Raw genomic sequence first — 22,816 nt, 5'->3', positions numbered from 1 at the left:
ATTGGCTTGTTATTCAAGTACATTTTATGTTTAAAAATGCACACAGTCTCTCTCTCTCTCTCTCTCTCTCTGTCTTTCTGCGTGGCACTTTTATAATGTATCGCGATAAGAAGAGCAAATGGACAAAGTTAATTAAAAAGAAAGGCAAGACAATTTGACAGTTCTTCTCTCTCTCTCTCTCTCTCTCTCTCTCTCTCTCTCTGTGTGTGTGTGTGTGTGTGTGTGTGTGTGTGTGTGTGTCTCTCTTCTGACAATAATAAAGACATGGTCTGTTGATCTGCTCAAAGTGGGAACTGTAGCATTTTTCGGGAAATTCATAGTAGAATAGTTGTGGGATTAGTTGTGAATAGTGGAGGGTTAAGCTGAAAATTCCAGCTGGCTTCACGGTCATAGACAGATGTCTGAAGTGCGTCTGGTCTGTCTTCATTTCTCTGTCTGTGAGATGTATTAGGGTGTGTGTGTGTGTGTGTGTGTGTGTGTGTGTGTGTGTGTGTGTGTGTGTGTTGAATCAATACTTCTGTGCCCCAGACAGCCATAGTCCATCTTTACACACAAACTCTCTGGGTTTTATCTTGTGTGGGTGTCTTTACTCGAACCACTTTACAACACACATTTATCTCCTGTTTAAGAAAGACAGCATTTAGCTAGTAGTCCATGGGTAGTGAAAGACATGAAGTGCTTTTGGGATTTTAACATTCCCTGCGGTGTGATAAGGCACTATATCTCATCTAAAACTATTATAAGCAACGTATTGATAATTCTTTTATGAGCTCATATTAATTTAGAGACAACGTGGAATATTTGTACTTTTAAAGATTAATTTTTCAAACCAAAAGTCCATATAAAATGAAATATTTAAGCAATGAATCCCTAATATTAATTTATGTATCTGTATAAAAAAAAAATACAAATAAATAAAATTAGTTCTGAAATTAATGTTTTTTGAAAGTGTGGTCAAACAAATGTATATATTTTTATTTGTTATAAATATGTTATAAATGTGTTATAAATATAAGTGTGTTATTTTATATCATTTATTTTATATTATTATAACTATTTGTTATAATAATATTATAGACTATTTATATTTTATATTATTAATATATTATTTTAGTGTATTTTATATACTTTATATATTATTTTAAATAAACTAAAGAAGTAAAAAAGAAAAGAAATGTAACTGTCACGATCGTCAGCTGGAGTGCCCATGAACTCCAGTAGAGGGCGCTCCACACAGGACTCTGGCATTCTTGTATTTCCATTCCCAACTCCATTTCCATAATCTCATGCTTAGGGCTACTAACCGCCAGGTGATCCCCATTACCACTCCCCTATATAAACTGTGTTTGGACTCTCAGTAAGTGCGAAGTCTTGTTTAGTTCTGTCTTGCATTTCCGAGCGTTTTCCTAGTGTTTGTTCCTTCCGTGTTTGACTTTGGATTGTGTATACCGCCTTTGATTCTCTGCCGCCTGCCCCGACCCCTGCCTGGTACTGTTACTGATTCTGGATATCCCCTGCATACCTGACGCTGTTTCCTGATCTCTGCCTGTTTGACCACTCTCTTAATAAAATACTGCAAATGGATCCGAACGTCTCTGACTCCATGCTACAGTAACCATTTGCATAATAAGCCCCTTGTGACACTTCACTTGGAGAGAAGGAATAAGGAAAAAACAGGAGAATACAGAAGTATGATCTTTAATACAATCCACAAGGAGATACACACAACGGAAATAACTATATAACTACTTTGATGGACATTCAACAGGCATACATAGGAGCTAAGACTACATTTAACAGCGGACAGAGAACTAACTGAGAACACTATTTAAAGACAGACATCGATGGGACATGACTGGAACCAAATTAACAAAACGGGGAACACCTGGAACTAATGGAACTAAGGACAGGAACAGGAAACATGACCAAATAAGGAAAACAGAAACTAAGACCGGGTTAAACAAGGAAACTCAAGTCCACAACACTGACGCCCCTTACCTATTTTAACCTTTTTTTTTTTAAAGGCCCATGGGAATATTATTGTTTAAATTAATGTTATTTTTAAGATTAGTCAAACAAATGTAAATATCTTTCTTTTTTATAAATATGTTATAATTTTGTTATAAATACGAGTGTTTAATTTCTAAATATAAATTTTTATGTTTAGAATTCAGTTTTTTTATATTTTTGTTGTTATATTTAGAATGTTGCTATTATAAACAAATATATGCTTCAAATGCATCTTCAACACATCTGACACACTGAGTTTAAGTGAACACCAATCGGATCCATTTGCATGCAGTTTGCACACACAACTCACTGGTATGTAAAAACAAAGTACCATTTTGCCTCAAATAAAACGGTGGCTATTGCAGTAATTCATCTAAATTTAAATGTGGCAGGCTTTCATTTAGAACTGTAAATATAAATAGCGAGAGCTATTGTTTGAGGTGCTTATTAATATAATGTAATGTAAATGAATGTGTCCGTATGCAGAGCAGCGTGGTTGGCGGAGCATAAACAGGATGCAGATGGGACCCTCGTCCTCGGTTTTGTTATGGCACGATGCTCTGTAAACCCTTACTGAAGAAGGGAGATGGGACAGGGGTGAGAGGGACAGTAAACTGACAGCAGCAGAGCTCAAGGTTACAACACATCAATCCTGAGAGAGAGAAGAAGAGACGAGTGGGAATGTGTAAGGATGGAGAGAGAGAGAGATATAAAGCTAGAATAAGAGAGCCTGGATGGGGGGGGGGGGTGAAGATAGAGGAGCACACATGAGCGACTCCAGCCGTGAGAGAGAGAGAGCGAGAAAGGGATATATACAGCGCAGTGACCTACAGAGACAGATGAGGAAGTGCTGTGTGTGGAGTATTATCACCGTATCTTGTTATCAAGGATCCCATTAAGATGGTCTCATAGCCCTCGCGCTCCATATCTGGATATTTCTACTTCCATGTGGGATGAGCAGCTGCGCTGAGCGAGAGAGACCGAGGCATCTGACATCAACACCATGAGGTACTCACAGAACGGAGGGAACGAGACGTGAGAGAGAGGTTTTTGAGAGAAGAAAGAGACAGGGGTGACAATGATAGCAAGTGGGAGAAAGGAGGTTTATACTGAGGAAAGCAGTGAGAGACTAGTGGAGAAGAGATGTTTTCCTGAAAAAGTGAAGTTGGGGGTTTGTGCCTCTGTTGAGGGACTCTGCATTAACACAGATTCTGCTCACTTCAGTCTAGTATATTGTTTAAATTATGCTGAGTTTTTTCAGATTTTGTCATATTTTAGCTGCTTTAAATTTTTAGATTTTCTACAACTATTTCAAATTTAAATTTAAATGGGAATCCTGATACAATTCAAGTTTATGTGTAAATGTAAACCCGGACGCAGTTCAGATGTATATTTTAAACAAATTCTGAATGCAATTCCAATTTATATTAAAATCTAAATCTGGATGCAGATGAAATGAATATTTAAAACAAATACAACACAATTTGAGTTGACATTTAAATCAAGATTTCAAATGTAAATATAAATGCAAACATAGATACAATTCTGATTCATATTTTTATATATTTATTTCTATTATATATTTCTATATTTATATCCAAATATAGAATACAGTTCACATGCTCTGTATGTTTCCTATAATCCAAATTCAGATATAGTTTAAGTTCACTGTTGACATTTTAAATCTGGATATCAAATGTAAATGCAAAGACGGATACAATTGAAATTTACATTTACATCAAAATTATAATGCAGTTCAAATGTACTGTTTGTTTATAAATAAATTCAGATATGATTTGAGGTCAAATGTAAATACAGATAAAATTCAAATTCATATTTGAAATCCATATTTCTGATAAAATTCTTATTCAAATTTAAATGTAGATCCAATTCAATTCTGAAATTAGATTAAGAAGTTTTTTTTTTTCATTCTTTGAAACACATCTGTCGATCAATTCTACATAAAATCTGAATCTGAATTTGATGTGTATGGTGATATAAAATCATATATTTTGTTTTAAATACAGAGCAAATTATGAACTGGATGGTAGAGTAAATGCTTCAAAAGTCTCTGTTCAAGCAGTGTTTGGTTTGTCCTGTTCTTTTGTATATGCTATAATCTTTGTGTGAAGCCCCTATCTTTACAGTTCGTGTGAGGAAAGAGCCCGTCTGTCTCTCTCTAGCGGCTTTGAACTGGGTAACCGTACATTGTATTTTGGACAAAAGCAGCCATAAGTGTGAAATCTCTAGGAACGCAGATAAAGTGTACAGTGTAGTGAGCGAAAGCCAAAGGAAAAGAGAGAAATATCCAAGGGAATGAGAGTGTTTGAATGTGAAATGATTTGCAATAGTTTCAGTCTTTACTTCGCTGCGGGGAAAATAATAATTGTAAAGTCTTTTTGTGATTCAAGTGTCTTGGGGATATTCTTTGATTCATTTTATGAATGTCACTCTGAATACATATGTAAGGGTGAGTCATGTCAGCTGGACGTTCCTTGCGCCAATTTTATCTGTGTCGTAAAATAAGAGAGACAATAGAGCGAAAATAGAAAATCCGTAATAACCGAACGCAAGCTTTATAATTTCCCAGAATTCATTAAAAATCATGCTATGCTCTTATTCTGAGTGTAATTATATTCTGTGGACCTTGACCACCCTGGTGCAAACTGACAAATGTCAGTGTGACTTTACATAATTATAACAGTAATGTAACAGAAATCAATTCTCTCTTCCTCTGCTGGCCATTCTCACGCTGCTAAAGGCTCTTTCCTCAGAGCAGAGCACAAAAGAGTGAGTGTTTCATCAAAGTCATGGCTTTTCATCAATACACGATTGGTTTTCTGAAGAATAACATTATTTTACAAGTTCTACATGATTGCCTTTGATAGGAAATGCATTTTGTGTGAATGCTGACGCACATGAACCAGTGTTTTGAACCGAGATGGAGAAGGTGTTTGTCTGTCTGTGTTAATGTCTCGAAGGGTTAAAGGCATTTGTGATTTGTCTCTTCAGAGACTGTTGTCTGTTTTCTTTGCTCTTTCATTCCTTTCCATCTTTTTAAGCGCTTTCCATGAGGCACACAGCCGTCTTGGTAAGAAAATGCTCCTGGTGTCCTGAAAACTAACTGACATTACAAACCCAGATATTACAAGTGTAGTTTGTACGGATTGATATGCAGTGATCTGAGACCACTTGTGGAAATGGTTTGATTTAGCATCTTTCAAATTTAATACAAATGATATAATCAGCATGACAATGAAAAGTTGAATGTGAACTATTATGAATATCAGAATGATCATTTCATCCTTTTGCTTTAATGCAAGCAGCACTCGACTTAACAAGTTTGTGTAAGCCTGATGATCATGTTCTCCAGCATGATTTGAGAAGATCTTGATTAGTAACCTAGAAATAGAATCTGCAATATTTCTTAATCATTTTAGTTCCATCTTTGAATCAGTTGAATTAGTTTGAATTAGTTTATTCAGGTTGATGTATATAGAGATGGTTAATGAGATATTTATCCATTGGCATTATCACATTAGAGGGGATCATTTGTTCTTCTTCAATGTAATTTTGGGTCCACTGACTTCTGAAAGTACACTCTGTCAAGTATTTCTGTGTTGAAGTGTAATTAAGAGAATCAATGCGATTCTGCGTGTCAAAGCAACAAAGCTGTTAGTTTAGTCTGTTGCATGATTGAGTTTGAATTAGCACAGACTGACATCTCTATGATGAGAACTGGTACATGTACAAACGGTCTGGGGTGAATTCACTTAACATTGTGCTAATGATGTGGTATTTCAGTGCTAAATCCTTCGTCTTCACAACCTTCTACAGTACACTCTAGTTTAGCAATGTGTTATTTGCGCTGCTTAGAGTATGATAATACATATTTTTTATTATTATTAGATATGAATGCACAACGTTTTTGATTTTGAGATTATTTTTTTGTTTGTTCTGTTTTTGTTTTTTTTTACCTATGGAAGACTATTCCTGCCATGTAACAAAAATCTTGCTTTGCTTAATCATAATTATGACATAATTATAGAAAGAAATATTATATATATATATATATATATATACAAAAAAAATTAAATTAGTTGACACAAAATAATGTAAATTATGACATAAAAAGTAAAAATTATTGAAAAAAAAAATCTAAATTACAACATAAAAATCTGAATGTCAAAATGACAAAAAAATTGACCAAAAAAATATGTTTAAGAGATATTTTTTGTTTTGTATTTAGTAAAATGTATGAGATTTATGAGATAAATAGTCATAATTGTGATATAATTATCGTATAATTATGATTTCTTACAATTAAACCTTAACCTAATTTTGACTTTTTATCCCAAATTGTGACTTAGTATCTCATAATGTTTAGAAAATATCAAAATGTCCAACAGAATACAAGATTTTAGAATTTCTGTATTTTTTTTTAAATTAATTTTAAAATCATTTATTTTAGCTTTTAGTATTTTGTTTTTTATTTATTTGGACAAAATAGCATACAATTTTAATGTCAACCATTTAAAATGATTAACCAGAAAGCAAAAATTTATCCAATAGAAGCCAGACTTTTAATTTCAGTACAACACTATAATAAAGAGAACAAGTTATTATATGTATAGAGCGACAACATGACTATCGGTTCCTCCTGTGTGCAGATCTATAGCAACAAGCACAGTGTGGCAAAATCTGAAACAAGCCATATAAGCTGCTTTCAATTTCACAAAGTTTTACAATATTAAAGAGTTGCTGTGTGTGATAATTCAGTGTAAGTGATGTTCTCAGCATGGATTTGATCTTTGACAAAGATGTGACATCTTCACGTTCTCTTCAGCTCAGCCTGATTCCTCTGGTTATCTATGGAGATTAGTCCCTGCTGTGTGCGTGGTGTGTGTATTTAGCTCATGATGGCTAGCAGTGTGTGGGGTTTTATATTCCAGCACAGATTAGCAGCTGAGAAGGGGATTCCATCCTATTAAATTATTCATGCTCAAGAAATGATTACAGTGCATGAAACAGCATTGTGCATCAATAAAAGCCTTACCCTAGACACTGCACGTGTTTGTGTGTGTGTGTGTGTGTGATGATCCTAATTCACTGAGTTCAAATTAGATTGTGACCATAATATAAACTCAATGAGAGAGACAACTTATTCCCATACGATTCATCATCTCTCGTTGTGTAAGGGCAGTGTTTTGAATTAACTAGAGTTGAGTTGTAGGGCAGAGCCTTTTAAACTTTTAAACCCTCTGCCCAGGACTCAGATCAAATTTTTGGGGAGCAAATGCACCAAAACATGTTTCTGATTCACTAATTGTCATTGAATTATTATTATTTGAATTTTTTTCTGAATTAAAATGCAGTATGCTTGAATATGTTAAAGTTAAATATATTTTTATTCATTGGTAATTTAAGATTTGGACTGGTGTGTGGGTTATTCAAATCCAATGGTACTTAGCTACTTTCTTGTCATAACATTCAGTGAGTGTATGCATACATTTTGTACCGTACAGTGTGAAAGTTTCTCCTCTGTCTTTAAGCTTGAGCGGTGATATTTATTGAACAGAACGTGGTGTTTTGGATGGTACAGTGTGTACCAAGAGGAACATTTCCACCCAGTGTTTAGAACAGAATACTGATAAATTTCAGATTATTAAGTTAGTCGAGTAGTCTGTTAATGTTTGTCATTAACATGTGCATTTCATCTGGATTACTATTTTGTCTAAATCTGAATATTGTTTTACACAAATACTAGGAAACAGCAGCAGGAGTTTAAGTCCCTGCAGCCAGATGCACTGCTGCATATTCACTTTTTTGGCACGTTGATAGCCGACTCCTTATGTTGAGTTTAACTTTGCGTCCAGGTCATGTTGTAGCCTACATTTCTTGTAATATTTTAAGTGCAAGGGAAGCTGCATGTTTATATATAGGCCTAACTTAAGGCTATAACAATTAAGGTCGTTAATAATTTACCATAAATAAGATCTCTCTGGCGAAACCACATGCTGTCACAACCTCCACCTTAACCTGAAACAATATTCATGCTAAAATTTCATTCAGCCTCATTTTTAGTTTGAAACTGAGCTAAACTGTGTTTTCTGGGGGTTTTTCCCTACAGGTCCCACAAGGTGAAGTCAGTATAAAGTGAGTGGGAGCCCTGAGATGGCGACGCAGGGGCTGGCGGGCCGGCTCTTGGTGCTGCTGGCCGTGTTGGCGGTGGCTCATGCCTCCATCTTCCAGTCCAATCAGAGACTGAAACCTCGGTTCCAGCGAGACCGGCGCAACATCCGCCCCAACATCATCCTCATCCTCACCGATGACCAGGACACTGAATTGGGTGGGTGGAAAAAGAATACTTAGATATCTTTAGGATAATTTATGATAAGCCACATCCAAGAGACACTTTTGGGGATTTTTGGACACAACATAAAAAAATGAGCTGTGAGAGTCCATGTGTTATAGTGATTTTAAAATGTTTCAGGGATTTTGTCAGACACAGTATGTACTGGAATGCCTAAAACTCCCTTAAAAGTGATGAAACTCTTAACATAGCATACACACTTCTGTTCAAAAATTTGAGGTCATTAAGATATAGATTTTTTTCTTTTTTTTTAAAGAACAATTTTTATTCAGCAAGGATGCATTACATTGATCAAAAGTGACAGTAAATACATTCATTATGTTACAAGTTAATGCTTTAAAATAAATGCTATTCTTTTGAATTTTTATTAAAAATAAGATATGTTTCTTGAGCAGCAAATCAGCATATTAGCATGATTTCTGAAGGATCATGTGACACTGAAGACTGGAGGAATGATGCTGAAAATTCAGCTTTGATCACAGGAAAAATAACATTTTAAAATAGAATATTTATACAGAAAACGGTTTAATTAAATTATAATAATATTTTACATTATTACTGTATTTTTTTATCAAATAAACGCAGCCTATGTGAGCATAAAAGACTTCTTTCAAAAACCTTTAAAAAATTAACTGAAGTGGATTTCTATTCCTTAAGGTATTTAATTTGATGTATTTTAACCAGTGTGACCTGACCTAACTGTTTGAAAAAAAAACCTTCACAGTCTCATGTACTTTTGCTGCCTAAAACATATCGGTTCTTTAGAATCTCTAATGGTTTAAGAGAGCAAGATGCAACTAATGCTGAAGAGCATTTGCTGAATGTGTTTGTGTGTGAGAGATCTCGTTTATTTTATTATATATCAGCTGTCCATCCATACTGACCTTTGTGTGTAAAGTGCACAGAGGATTTGTATGTTTGTACTGTATGTGCTGACCTTTCTTCAGGAGTCTGTAGAGATGTGATGATCCTGTCTGGAAGGCCAAACTGAACTAGACTAACCTTTTTCCAATCATATCAATTAAGCAAATCAGGGTATAGGTTGTATGGGTTCACTTACAGTTTCTATAGTTTGTTCCCAGAAGTTATTTATAAATGTTGTCATTTTAATCAGTGATTCATAAAGAAGCACGACTGTGCATTAAAGTCTCTTCTGCTTACCAAGGCTGCATTAATTTGATCAAAAATGCAGTAAAAACAGTATTTTATTCCTTCTGTCTCATATGATCCTTCAGAAACCATTCTAATATGCTGATGCGCTGCTCAAGAAACATTTCTAATTATCAATATATATATAAAGTTCTGCTTAATATTTTGGTGGAAACGGTAATATTGTTAAATATAATTGCAATTTAAAAGAACTGTTTTCTATTTGAATTTCTATTTCTGTACACTACTGAATTAATGCATCCTTGCTAAATACAGTAAATAAATACATCTTACTGACCCAAACCTTTGAAGGGCAGTGTAAAATCAATTGAAGTTCATGGTTTGTCCTAATTTACAGTTAAATAAACGTGTGTAAGACAAGGTCGAATAAATGCTGAGAAGCTAAAACAATGGGGTTTTGAAAACTATATGCTGTAGTTGAGATTTTTAATAAATAGAGTGTGACTTGTGAATATAAAGCCTGTATCATATATCTCTATAAACATACACATCCATATGCTCAAGCACACACACACACACACACACACACACACACACACACCGCTGGTGTCACATGAATTCCCAGGTTGCAAACAACCAATACATTTCCTCTTTAAGGATGGATTGATACAAACAGATAATAAATGAAAGAATTGACATCTTTATCCTGCTGATGTCTAGTGTTTTGAGAAAAAGAAGTATCCAGTTCTATTTGAAGTAAAGCAATCGGTAGAACAGACTTTGTCACCTTCAGTAATATATGATAGATCTTCTCTCACTCTCTCTCTCCTCCAGGCTCCATGCAGGTCATGAATAAGACCCGGCGGATCATGGAACAGGGTGGAACGCACTTCTCCAACGCGTTTGTCACCACACCCATGTGCTGTCCATCACGCTCCTCCATGTTGACCGGGAAGTACGCCCACAACCACAACACCTACACCAACAACGAGAACTGCTCTTCGCCCTCCTGGCAGGCCCAACATGAGCCGCGCACTTTTGGAGTTTACCTCAACAGCACTGGCTACAGGACAGGTGGAGACCAAAAACACACACTGAAAGGATTACTTTGATAAATTACTGTGTTATTGTTGCATGATATAGAGTAAAGTATAGTGGAATACTGTAGTGTAGTGTAGAAGAGCTACTGTATGAGTTCAGCATAGAATAGTGTAGACTAAAACTAGAGTAGAGTAGAACGAAGTGTACTAGAATAGCATAGAGATGACTAGACTAAAAACAGAGTAGAGTAGGAGAATAGCCTAGAGATGAGTAGAATAATGTAGAGTAGATTAAAGTACAGTAGAATTGAATGTACAGTAAAGTTGCGTAGACTAAAGGAAAATAGCCCAGAGATAAGTAGAATATAATAGAGTAATATAGACTGAGGAAGAGTAGACTAAAGTAAAGGAAAATAGCCTAGAAATAAGTAGAAATGTTTCAAATTCATCCTGAATCTGTGTGTCAAAATCGTGATTAAAATCAAATAAATCATGATAGGTTTTTTTTTTTGTCCATATCGCACAGCCCTAGTTCATTCAATAAATAGAGTTAACTAGCTTCTGAGTACTAAGTTATTAACCCAACAATAGCGGGGTCAGTTAATTTTTTTGCAGTGGGCCGCGCAAACATATGTGTTTGATTGCGTGCGCCGCGAGTTGAAAAAGGTTGTGAACCACTGCTGTAGAATATATTAGGGTAGTTTATACTAAAACAGAGCAGAATATAGAAACATTGACTTGAGAAAATTGTATTAAAGCAGAAAGGACAAGACTAAAATAGATTAGAATAAAATTGAGTTGAGTGGACTATACTAAAATAAAGCTAAATAGTCTTGAGGTAAGTAGAATTATGTAGACTAGATTGAAGTAGATTAGCAGCATATACTGAAGTAGAGTAGAATAGAGTTGAGCAGAATAGACTAAAGTAAAAGAGAGGAGCCTAGAGATCAATAGAATAATGAATACTAGATTAAAGAAGAGTAGCATACACTAGACTAGAATAGAGTTGAGTAGATTGTACTAAAGTAAAGTATAATAGCCTCGAGATGTGTACTAGCCCAGAGTATAAAAATGTAAAGTAGAATAAATTAAAATAGCTTTAATGGCTGCCCACTGCTCCGGGTGTGTGCTCACAGTGTGTGTGTGTGTGTGTTCACTGCTCTGTGTGTGTGCACTTTGGATGGGTTAAATGCAGAGCACAAATTCTGAGTATGGGTCACCATACTTGGCTGAATGTCAATTCACATCACATCTATAAATAGAGCAGAGTATAGTAACATAGACTTGAGAAAATTTGATTAACACAGACCCAACTAAAATAGAGTTGAGTAGACTTGACTAAAGTAGAGGGGAATGGCATAGAGATTTGTAAAATAGAGTAGAACAATGTGAAGTAGATTATGGTAGTATAGTCTAGAGTAGAATAAAGTAGAGTAAAATAAATTTGAGTATCTTATACTAAAATAGAGTACAATAAAGTACTGTAGACTAAAGCAGAGTAGAATTAAATAGAATAGCCTAAAGTAGAGTGGCGTAGTAAAGTACTTTATATCTTTGTAGCATAAAATTCATAGTTGGACTAGATTAGAGACTAATCAGAGTGTAGCATCAGTGGCTCTATGATCATGCTTTCATAACCTCGTACCCTTTAATGATTTCCATCTGAAATGTTCTGAAATAAACACCAAAACATTGATACAGAAACTCTTCAATAACAGCCTGACATGAATGTAAATTTCATTTAATAGATTGAGTTCTCATTCATTTGTGAAATGTTTCATCAATTGTGTCTTTTGGGTTTTTCTCACACTCTCACCAGAGATTCAGTGTGGCAGCATAACCTCTGCCATAACCTATAACTACTTTACACTGTTTTACTATACTCTACTCAACTCTATATACTGTATACCTTTACTCTATCATCTTATACTGCTTTACTCTCTACTCTATTGAACTGTTCTACTCTATTCTACAACACACTACTCACCTCTACTTAACTCTGTTTTTTTCTGCACTGTTGTAGTCAATTTTTGTTACTCTACGTAATTCTACAGTTTTGTGCTCTGTTCTGTTCAGTACAGCTCAACTGTACTATGGCCTTTTCTACTCTTATGTTTTACTTTACCATATCACTGTTTTTACTCTGCTTTATTTTATTCTGTACTACTCTGCAATACTTAAGAGCCGTACTGTGCTATACTCTACTTTGTTCTATTCTACTCAACTTTACCATATACTATTGAACTACTCTATGTTTGTGTAAAAACTATTCTAATCTATTCTGTTCTACTCTACTCACCTGTAGGATACACTTTTCTACTCTTCTATTGTTTTGTACCATACCATTTTACTTAATTCTGTTTTACTCAGCTCAACTCTATTGTGTTGTAATCTACTGAACTTTATTCTACTTTTCTGTTCTCTAATGTCTCTGCTGTATCATCCTCTGCTATTCTGCACTCTGATCTATTCTACTCTAATGTACTCAATGCTGCTCTATTTTACTCTATTTTTTCTCTATTTTCAGTTCTACCCTATTCTATTCTGTTCTGCTCTGCTCTATTTTATTTGACGTTCCTGTACTCCACTTTGCTCACTTCTACTTATTTTTCTTTATGATAACCATGCTTTCTTGTGTTTGTGTTTTCCCAGCATTCTTTGGGAAGTATCTGAATGAGTATAATGGTACTTACATTCCTCCGGGCTGGAGGGAGTGGGTCGCCATGGTGAAGAATTCCCGCTTCTACAACTACACTCTGTGCAGGAACGGCGTCCGAGAGAAACACGGATTTGAATACTCAAAGGTGTGTGTGCAAGGTGGCCAATCATGTGGAACCCTGTCTTTTCCTATAGCTCTCTGACAACAGAAAAGTTTGCTTATTAGGGGGTTATATGTGTGTGTATGTTAAGCTTTTGAATAACTGAGACTGAAGTATTTTAAATGTGTAGATTAATGATCAGATCTCTGTACGTCCTGTAGGACTACCTGACAGATCTCATTACCAATGACAGCATCAGTTACTTCCGTATGTCAAAGAAGATCTACCCTCACCGACCCATCATGATGGTGATCAGTCACGCTGCCCCTCATGGACCGGAGGACTCGGCCCCTCAGTACACTACCGCCTTTCCCAACGCTTCACAGCACATGTGAGACCAAACCTCCATTTCAAGGCATTTAATTAAGGATGTATTGGTATTGGCTTTTTCTCTTTTTCGCCTTAATGGAAACGTCACTGAAGCTGCATGAACTCCACCAATCTTTGTAAAACACAAGTCACTCTATTGACACTTAATAGAGTTGTTATAATGGAAACAGTCCTCTTCAGCTCACACTAATGTACCCACAGACACACACACATGTTTTAATCTGCCGGTTTTTCCTGCTCTTTTGCTAATTGGCCACCAGCTGGTACCAGTTTCTCTTTCTCTCCCTTCATTCATCTCATCTCTCCATTTCTGTCCATCTTGCAGATAAATCCTTCTGACTCTGTCTATACTTTTCCCAGGGTCTGTTATCCTCCTGTCTGAGAAACACTGCAATTCTTTACACGCATGCCAAATACATATGTGATGATGAAAAGCATACTTGTACACACTCACCTAGTCTCGGTTAAATCCTGTCAACACGAGATGTAGTTGTTTTTAGGTAGCTGGATTTGTTAAATCTCTAGGATCCCACTCTCCCTCTATGTAATCTCAAAATCTCATTTTATAGTGCATGTCTACTTTTGTACCCGGCAACCTCATAAATTCAGGCTTTGGATACAGGAAATCCCTGATTCATAAAAATCTTCTTAAAGAATAAGTTAAATATTAAACATAAGTGAAATTTATATCATTTTCAAATTAATTTGTAAACTTGTAAAAAAAAAAAAGTAATTCTTGAAAAATTCAGAAACATTTACACTTTTCTGGGGAATAAATATGCGAATGGTGTATGAAAATATACACTTCTTTCATTTCTATGGTGTTAACAAACTGAATCACTCAAGAACAAGAAGCTACCTTCAAATTTCAGTTCTAATAAACCAGATGCTTTTATTTAGCTTGCTATAAACATGTCAACAGTTAACTACAGTAAACTACCTTACTCAGTAGGTGAACTGAAAGAGAAAACTGCTCACATACTTGCAATGCACTATAAATTACAGACTGATATATTTCATACATATAGAACAACACATAAAAAAATAAGCTTGAAGATTTACTTGTATGTACTTGTATAGAACGTATTTCATGCCCCAGATACATCCAAAAGCACACACACATAGACATATTATCTAGTTAACACACCACAAATGAGCAAACAAAAGTCTCTAATGTCTCTAATTCTCTCTCTGTCTGTGTCTCTCTCTCTCTCAGATTCGATTTGCTTTCAGGACACTGGTGTCTAAGCATAAAACCATACAACCATGAACTCAAATCTCTCTCACATTCAAAGAGATACAGTACTGTTAATGAATATTACCATCTTTCCTAAAAATTTTGTCAGGAATGAAATCAGACGTTAAAGGGACAGAATGTTCACAAAGATGCACATTCGCTTTCTCAGGCTGTCCGATGAGGGAGAAACCCAAAATAGATGAATAGATATTCATTTTTTGATTGGTAAATGAGAAGCTATTTAAACTGTGTGTGTGTGTGTGTGTGTGTGTGTGTGTGTGTGTGTGTGTGTGTGTGTGTGTGTGTGTGTGTGTGTGTGTGTGTGTGTGTGTGTGTGTGCTTCATAAGCTTTCTGTTGTAGTTTAACAGGCGTTTGATTGTCCATTAAAGTAGATATAAACCAGGAGGTGCAAACCTGCCCACTTTATGACTCACATAAACATCCATCTTCCTTTCAAAGTAAGTGCTCAGGTCAGAGTGTCTGGAACTTTTATCTTTTAGTTTTTATTATTTATCTGATATCATCACTCTTTTTTTACCAATAAGAAACAAACAGCCTTGCTCCTGTTTTGCCTGTCCCGTCTCTTTTGCAACACAAACTCTTCATAAAACTTGTTTTATGATTCCCATACACCTCTATAACATCGCCACCTGACTGCATTTATATTGCAATGAAATATGTCACTTTTTTCACCCTTATAGCCTTAAAAAATATATATGCGTGTATCATTCCCCTGCTGTCACGGGAGAATGCCCCACAATTCCTCTATCCTCTCTTAACGTCCCATGAAAAATTCCCGAGACCGCCCTCATTCTCTCCGTTCAGTCCGCTGCAAAACAGCCGCCACCATCCATAATGGCCTCCCGCTAGTCCTGTACTTCTCTGCTCCTTGCCCACGTACAGTGCTGTATGTGATTAACCCCTCGTTGCCCCTCAGACTGCCACAAGGCCACTGCAGAGATATTGTCCAAATCCTCACAGAGAGTCTGAGAGCTTGTATTATTTGTCGGGAAAATCCCCTTGATCTCATCGCCACGTGATCCCTCTGCACCTGTTTCATCTCCATCATTCCTCTGATGGAGAGAATAATGAAAATATGATCAGAAAACAACAAGAGAGGGAGAAAGAGCATTTTGAGAGGATTAAAAGGATTATATGTAGACCAATAAAGAAGATGAAACCAGAGAGAATGAGAGAGTACATTTAAGAGTAAAGTTTGATGTTAGCGTGTTAAGCTAATGCCTTTATAGTCTTAACTTAAAAATACAGATCACTTAAATATTGCACAGTATAGTGTGTTGTGATAAAACTATATTTTTAAACGTTTCTGTATTGAATAAAATATTTATCAACTGTACATTTTACTCATCTTGAATGAGTGTACTCAAGCAATCTGGAAAGGAACAAATACAAAGGATAAAGAAAGCAGATGCAATTTTGACTGTAATACGTGTGTTTTTGTAAAATGCAGCAACTACCTATGGAAGCTTGAAACATTTTAGACCCTGTTTAACTATATGTTAATATAATGTGCAGAAAATGTCGATGAGTGAATCATTAAACATATCTGAATAATATTTTTAGTAAATTCTTTTAAATAACAGATGAAAAAAAAAATCCCCACCTGCTTCTTAAATTCTGGTACAGCAGTAGGGAAATATTATATTATATTATAATAATACAATCAGTTTTGAATCAGAGCTACTGTCTAGACAGAAAGAAATAGAAACAAGTGACAAAGGACCAGCAGTACATATTTCTTTCAAGTCCCAGTACAGACAGAAATAGATACACTAATGAGAGACAGAGAGAGCTACATCGTTGTCACTAAGTTGTTATCAGTTTGAATATATGGCACCCTCAAAACAAGGCCAGGCAGTGAGCAGAGCAGCATGATGATGCTCACATTGATTTGTCTGTAGAAGGACTTTAAATAATGGCTGTAAACAATAGAGCCAGGGGCTCACAACTATAAAGGTATGGAGTGCAAGTGCTGTTTGTTTCCAATAGGCCTCTCACACCTGTCACAGGAGTGAGGAGGAGGAGCTACAAACTCTTCTCTCTCTCTTTCTATCTCTCAATAATGGTTGAACAACCATTACATTCACAGAATATCAGTCTGTCAGTCAGCGCTTGAGAAACCATGAGACTGTAAAATTGCAATGTCTCATTTTCGAGGAGACGAGAAAGAGAGAGCTCAGTCGATTGCTGTCATTTGTAATTCTGACTATACAAACACACACAGACGCACTTTCACACATTCACGTAGACAGATCCCAGCTGTCAAAATCTGTCTTCTTGCTTTCCCCCAACATCAGCAGAACAGAGTCGACAAAGTGTATCGAGATGCTCTGAAAACTCTCTCGATTTCCCTCGGCCATGCTTCAGCGGGTCCACTGACTGCGACTCTTCTCTTCTCCATTCAGAACGGCCAGTTATAACTACGCCCCTAATCCAGACAAACACTGGATTATGCGTTACACCGGCCCCATGAAGCCCATTCACATGGAGTTCACCAACATGCTGCAGCGCAAGAGACTGCAGACGCTGCTGTCTGTGGATGACAGTGTGGAGAAGGTACATCAGTTATACACGTTACACATATTACAAGAATTGTGCATAACTATAATACATTTTTATCTGAATATAAAAGTAGAATATTTAGAAACTGTTCTTAACCTTTCTTGAATCCTTTTGAATTTGTAAGAAAACATGGCAACCCTTTATTTTAAGGAAAAATTCTCACTATTAACCAGCATGCATATTAGGAACATATTGGCTGTTTATTAGTACTTATAAAGCACATATTAAAGCCTTATTTTGCATGACCATATTTTAGATCCCTTAATCCTACCCCAAAACTAAATTTAACAACTACTTTACTATTAATATGGAGCAAATTATCTGTCTGTATGAATTATTTTCCCAGTTGTCAACATTTCCACATTTACTCCAGATATACCCTGGTGATAAATAATTATAGCTTTTGTATACCATTGCATTTGCATTGTACTTTACCGTACTTTAACAGTTACTTTAACATGCTTTTGTCTTGCTTTTCTGCAACCACAAAAGAAGCTGTTGTACCTTATCATTTATTCAACCATTTGTAATGTTTCTTCTTTCTGAATGTAGATATACAACATGTTGGTGGACACTAGGGAGCTGGACAACACATACGTGATCTACACAGCTGACCACGGATATCACATCGGTCAGTTCGGACTGGTCAAGGGGAAATCTATGCCCTACGAGTTTGACATCAGAGTTCCCTTTTACATCCGTGGCCCAAATGTGGAGGCAGGAGGCATGTGAGTGCTCTCACTTGTGTGTGTGTATCCGATGACGCCATCCAATAGACAAGACAAAGACAACCATCACAAAAAACATGGTGGTTTTAGATGATAGTACCACAATAAATCAATGTACATATATTTATCCATATATTTATTTATATAAATACAGAAAATGTATATAATGTAAGAATTGTAATGCAATGCAGAATTGATTTATGTCTATAGTAATTTGTGTTTTAGTACAGAGGCCAGAGTTACTCTTTAATAAGGTCTGATGTTGATTTATGGGGTTTTAATGACTTTCCAATGTCCTGCTGTATAATGAGAGAGGGAATGAGATCATGTTGCAGGCCATATTTGAACCTGCATCCCCATGGGAGCACCAGACCAGAGCTCTGTTTAAATGTAGAAAACTCGCTCTCTCTTTCTCTCATTAGTATTTTATATCATTACTCACTAGTCTGCTGTGTGGTCTGGCTTCTCTCTTTCTCAGAAAAGCTGATTAACAGCAGTAAAGTCCACTCATGTGAAGACCGCAAGACTTTTTACTGTGAAAGAAAGCCAAAGAAAAGAGGATAGTGTTTAGTGAGGACACTTGTTTCAAGTGTTTGGCAAGAGTCTCAGGGTGAGAAAGGCAAAGCTGGGGCCAGTTCAACATCAGATGAGCCTTTAGGCAATAAAATCAGAGAGAGATGAGCCTTTACTTTTTGAAGACGTGAGCGGGTGTGGTTGGATTAATTTCCACTGAGGATCTGAAACGGCCAGTTGAAACTGACTTTCAGAAACTGAGTTTCTGAATCATTTTTTTAATCAAAATGAACAGCCACATTAGGCATGTTGAGGGGTTTGATGTGCTCTTCAGCATCAGAAAGTGAATGTTTCAAATAATAGAAAGCTATCTGTTAGCACAGTGGTTCTCAACCAGGGGCCTCAGCACATTTACAATAGAGCCGCAAGATGATGATGAGCATCTCAAAGCACTTTACGAATAAAAGTATTAAAAAAAGAAACATATAATAATAATAATAATATATAAAAATAAAAATGCATTAAAATTTAACATAATATAAAATAATTTTGTATCTATTATATCTATTTGTAATTGTTTATTTTTTTCTACTCTATTATAATAAAAAATAGTAATCATTAATATTATTATTATTAGCTTTACTGTTGTTGTTTTAATAAATTGACAATTCGATAAATTGTTTAAAATGTTTGAAAACAATCAGCATTGTCATTACAGCAGTAATAAAGTCCCCAGAAATTTCTTTTGGGGAAGTTTGAATATTGTCTTGGACAATGGGGAGCCTCGCTTGGAGTCAGACGCTTCACATTTATCTCAATGGCAGTTGCTCAGGGGGCATGTGTAGCCTTGAAAGTATGTGACCTGCATGCTGCCATCTTTGCTCATGGACAGTGTGCATCGGATTGCCCAATACTTCACTGGGTATACAACCATCTTATTTAATGTTGCAGAAATTAGGAAAATGACCAACCTACTTTATCATTGTGCACCACATCCGTGGATGATGACTTTTCAAAGACACAAAGTATATTGTTGCATAATGCATACTGTTTTACATACTTATTGTAAACAGTATGCACAGTAGGATATTCAGTGTAGTACAGAAGTCCTAGATTTCTCTGTTTGTCTCGCCGTCTCTGTTATCTGTCAGTGTTTATGTACTGCTCGTCTGGTTTATGACCATTATATCAAATGGCGACCCCCTCTTCTGTTTCCATAGCAACCCCCACATCGTGTTGAACATAGACTTGGCCCCCACCATCCTGGACATCGCAGGGATGGACGTTCCCCCAGACATGGACGGCAAGTCCATCCTCAAGCTTCTGGACACAGACCGCATGATGAACCGGTGAGGGTGTCTCCTGAAGTGTGCCTTTTATTTATTTATTTTTTTTGAGTATTTTGGAAGCTGAGAGAGCCAAGTGCTTCCTTGGTTACATCAGCAGAACAAAATAAGTCAACTCAATTGGTATAGTTTGAAGAAAATGCACGCATTGAAAAACTGATGAACTATCCACAAGCCTGGAGATATGAAGAAAGTTTGGTATATCAAGGGGTGATTTCACTAATGCTGGGTACACACAAAAAGATAATCGGGATGATTTTGGGCCGATTTCCCCTTCCGTCAATCCTAGCCCTGTCCTGATTATCCTGATGGTTCTACAGATTATCCTGATCGCGAATCGTAAATATTCAACATGTTTAATATTTATGATCAGAAATCCTGATGTGTGGGAGGAGCCCTGAGGACAAACGCGCGCACGCTCTGGAGATTATCACGTGAAACGAAACAATATCCAATCAGAAACTGAGATGATGGAAGACGGAAGCAGTCATGGCACAGCACAAACAGAAATTGATGAGGACAGCAGAGATGGAGGATCAGCTTGTTGATTTGTGGCAACAGTACGAATGTTTTACAACGTGTCGTGTAAAAAATAATTCCAAACACTATCATTGCAATTTCTTCCTGCATATCGTCTGCCACGCTTATTCTGAAGTCTCGCGAGATTTTGCGAGATTTCCTGTGTTCACAGTCGAGACTCTGCATCTGTTTGTGTGTGGTGTGCTGTCTTTGTCACATCATGGCACACCACACACTATAGGAGCAAAACGGTTAAATCTAAAAAAATTTATCCTCATGTTTGTGGTCTATCACATTTTTAAAAATCTTATAAGATGTAAAAAAAATCTTTTGGTGTGTACCCAGCATTAGAGTGTCTTTCTGTTCTCCATTATTTGATGAATAATTGCTTCTACGATCAATCAAAAATATATACAAACATGTCTTTTAAGAGGGTTGTGAACATTTAGGCACTTCACGACTCGATCCGACTTCAGTTGTGAGAGTCCTGATCTGATTCCAAAATGATTCTTGATTTTAATCAAAATTGTTCTTGATCTTTTCTTATTAATTAATAAGTTCAACTACATGAGATATTGCATTTTAATCCCTTAATTATCAGTACTTTTGTTTAAAAAAAAAACAATTACAAATGAACAACAAATTAAAACAACTTTATTTTAAGTAATTTTCAACCTAATAGTTTCAAAACATCCAAGCAAATAAAAACTCAGTTAAAAAGAAAATATTTCATCATTGAAGAGAGAATCACAATGCAACTGAGAATATATTTTATATGATTTTTTATATATACTTCATACAGTTCATATAAAGATGGTGCATCATCATAATATTACAGAGCCTTTTGTGAACAAGCCACAATCTGTGTTTGTGTTGTAAGGAATGACAGAAATGTAATTTACTGTAAACACCCATGGCACTGTGCTTGGCTCCTGGATGAACTGGATTGTGGCTGGTTGGTGAATAAATCACAGGTTTGCACATGCCAAGGTGCCACAACTGTTTAATAAATTTGCTCCTCAGTGTTATCTTTTTGAGAATCAACAGCACTAGCTACTTCACTATATTACTTGATCAGCTGGTAATGCTGAGTTCCCTGAGGAAAGCGACACACTACATTTAGCTTAATCCTAAAGCTATCAGAGCCTTTAGGAACAACACCTCGCCTCGCTTCGTTGTCATTGAGTGGCAGCAGATGGCGGTCTGCCAGGCATCCTACTGGCACAGAACCCCTTATCACCGTGACACCTGCTGAAATCTCATCTCTGCACTCTTCCTCTAGCCAGCGTACCTCTTTTATTTCAGATGAGAGGAAGAGATGCATATCTCAGCAGGAGGTGGGGGGGGGGGCAGGAAATAAGAAAGAGGGGCTTTCAGGAAAGATGACTGACAGGGAGAAGGAGGGCTTGCACTCAGTCACCTCAGATAGACACTCATTAGATATTATATAGATTTCATCAGCTTCCACGTGTTTTTGGTTTTGAGAGCATCTCTAACAGTTGCTAGGGTCTCTGGGTGTTTACTAGTGGTAAGATACACTATATTAGATTGTGAATGATTAAACAGTCTCCACAATCTGACTTTACAGTTACAGTACAGTTTAGTGCCTGTTTTTTATTCTTACTGAAATAAAATATAAGTGAGATCAGATATTGGTCATATTACCAAGTTTTATTTTTATATAAAGGATATGTCATTCTTTTATTACCTTGTAGGGCTATATTTTTGCCATATCACTCACCCCTAACTAAAAATACACTACATATAATGATTTTAATTCACCTTCTCTATGATGAGCTTGTTTTAATTTTAGATTTATATTTATTTTTTTATTTTTTGGAGGGGATCTCCACCTTATTTTTCCTGTGCAGCCATTTGTACATTTAATGTGCAAGGCTTCCAGTGTCATTCACTTCCAGCTATTTTTAACTGTACAAAACGGGTCATTTTGCTGTTTGATATTGCAAATTAGTGTATCTTATTTTAATGTATTACCTCAATTATGAACACACTGGTTTTTAGTGCAAACAGTTTTACTATTTAGTGCACTTTGTTATTCTTCTGGTTATTTCCCTTCAGCGGTTAATGAGAAGTAAGTCTCGCACATTCACAGAAAACGGCTTACTTCTGCGTTGAAAAATAAGGTGGATGAAGTGATATCATAATCAAAAAGGCTCATCAGAGATTGAAATTCTAGAAAAGAAAGT

At 36.1% G+C, this 22,816-nt stretch overlaps 1 protein-coding gene across 6 annotated transcripts in view; it reads left to right on the top strand.

Moving 5' to 3' along the window:
- LOC132129292 (extracellular sulfatase Sulf-2-like) overlaps positions 1–22,816 on the top strand; it is a 151,183-nt gene that overhangs the window by 114,829 nt on the left and 13,538 nt on the right. For 5 of the 6 annotated variants that reach the window (XR_009428476.1, XM_059540824.1, XM_059540826.1 and 2 more), the window contains 7 exons: positions 8,141–8,359; positions 10,328–10,567; positions 13,186–13,337; positions 13,514–13,683; positions 17,347–17,497; positions 18,056–18,231; positions 19,965–20,093. Coding sequence is in view for 5 of the 6 variants with exons in the window: in XM_059540824.1 (XP_059396807.1) it covers positions 8,185–8,359; positions 10,328–10,567; positions 13,186–13,337; positions 13,514–13,683; positions 17,347–17,497; positions 18,056–18,231; positions 19,965–20,093 (1,193 nt within the window). In the remaining variant the exon portion in view is untranslated. Of the gene's footprint in view, positions 1–2,744; positions 3,019–8,140; positions 8,360–10,327; positions 10,568–13,185; positions 13,338–13,513; positions 13,684–17,346; positions 17,498–18,055; positions 18,232–19,964; positions 20,094–22,816 lie in introns of those variants that run through there. The other variant, XM_059540825.1, reaches the window with a different exon arrangement.

This window comes from Carassius carassius, chromosome 46 (genome assembly GCF_963082965.1).
Source record: "Carassius carassius chromosome 46, fCarCar2.1, whole genome shotgun sequence".
NCBI classification, from domain to species: domain Eukaryota; kingdom Metazoa; phylum Chordata; class Actinopteri; order Cypriniformes; family Cyprinidae; genus Carassius; species Carassius carassius.
The sequence above is the reverse complement of the archived record's forward strand: the minus strand, read 5'-3'. Positions and strand labels throughout refer to the sequence as shown.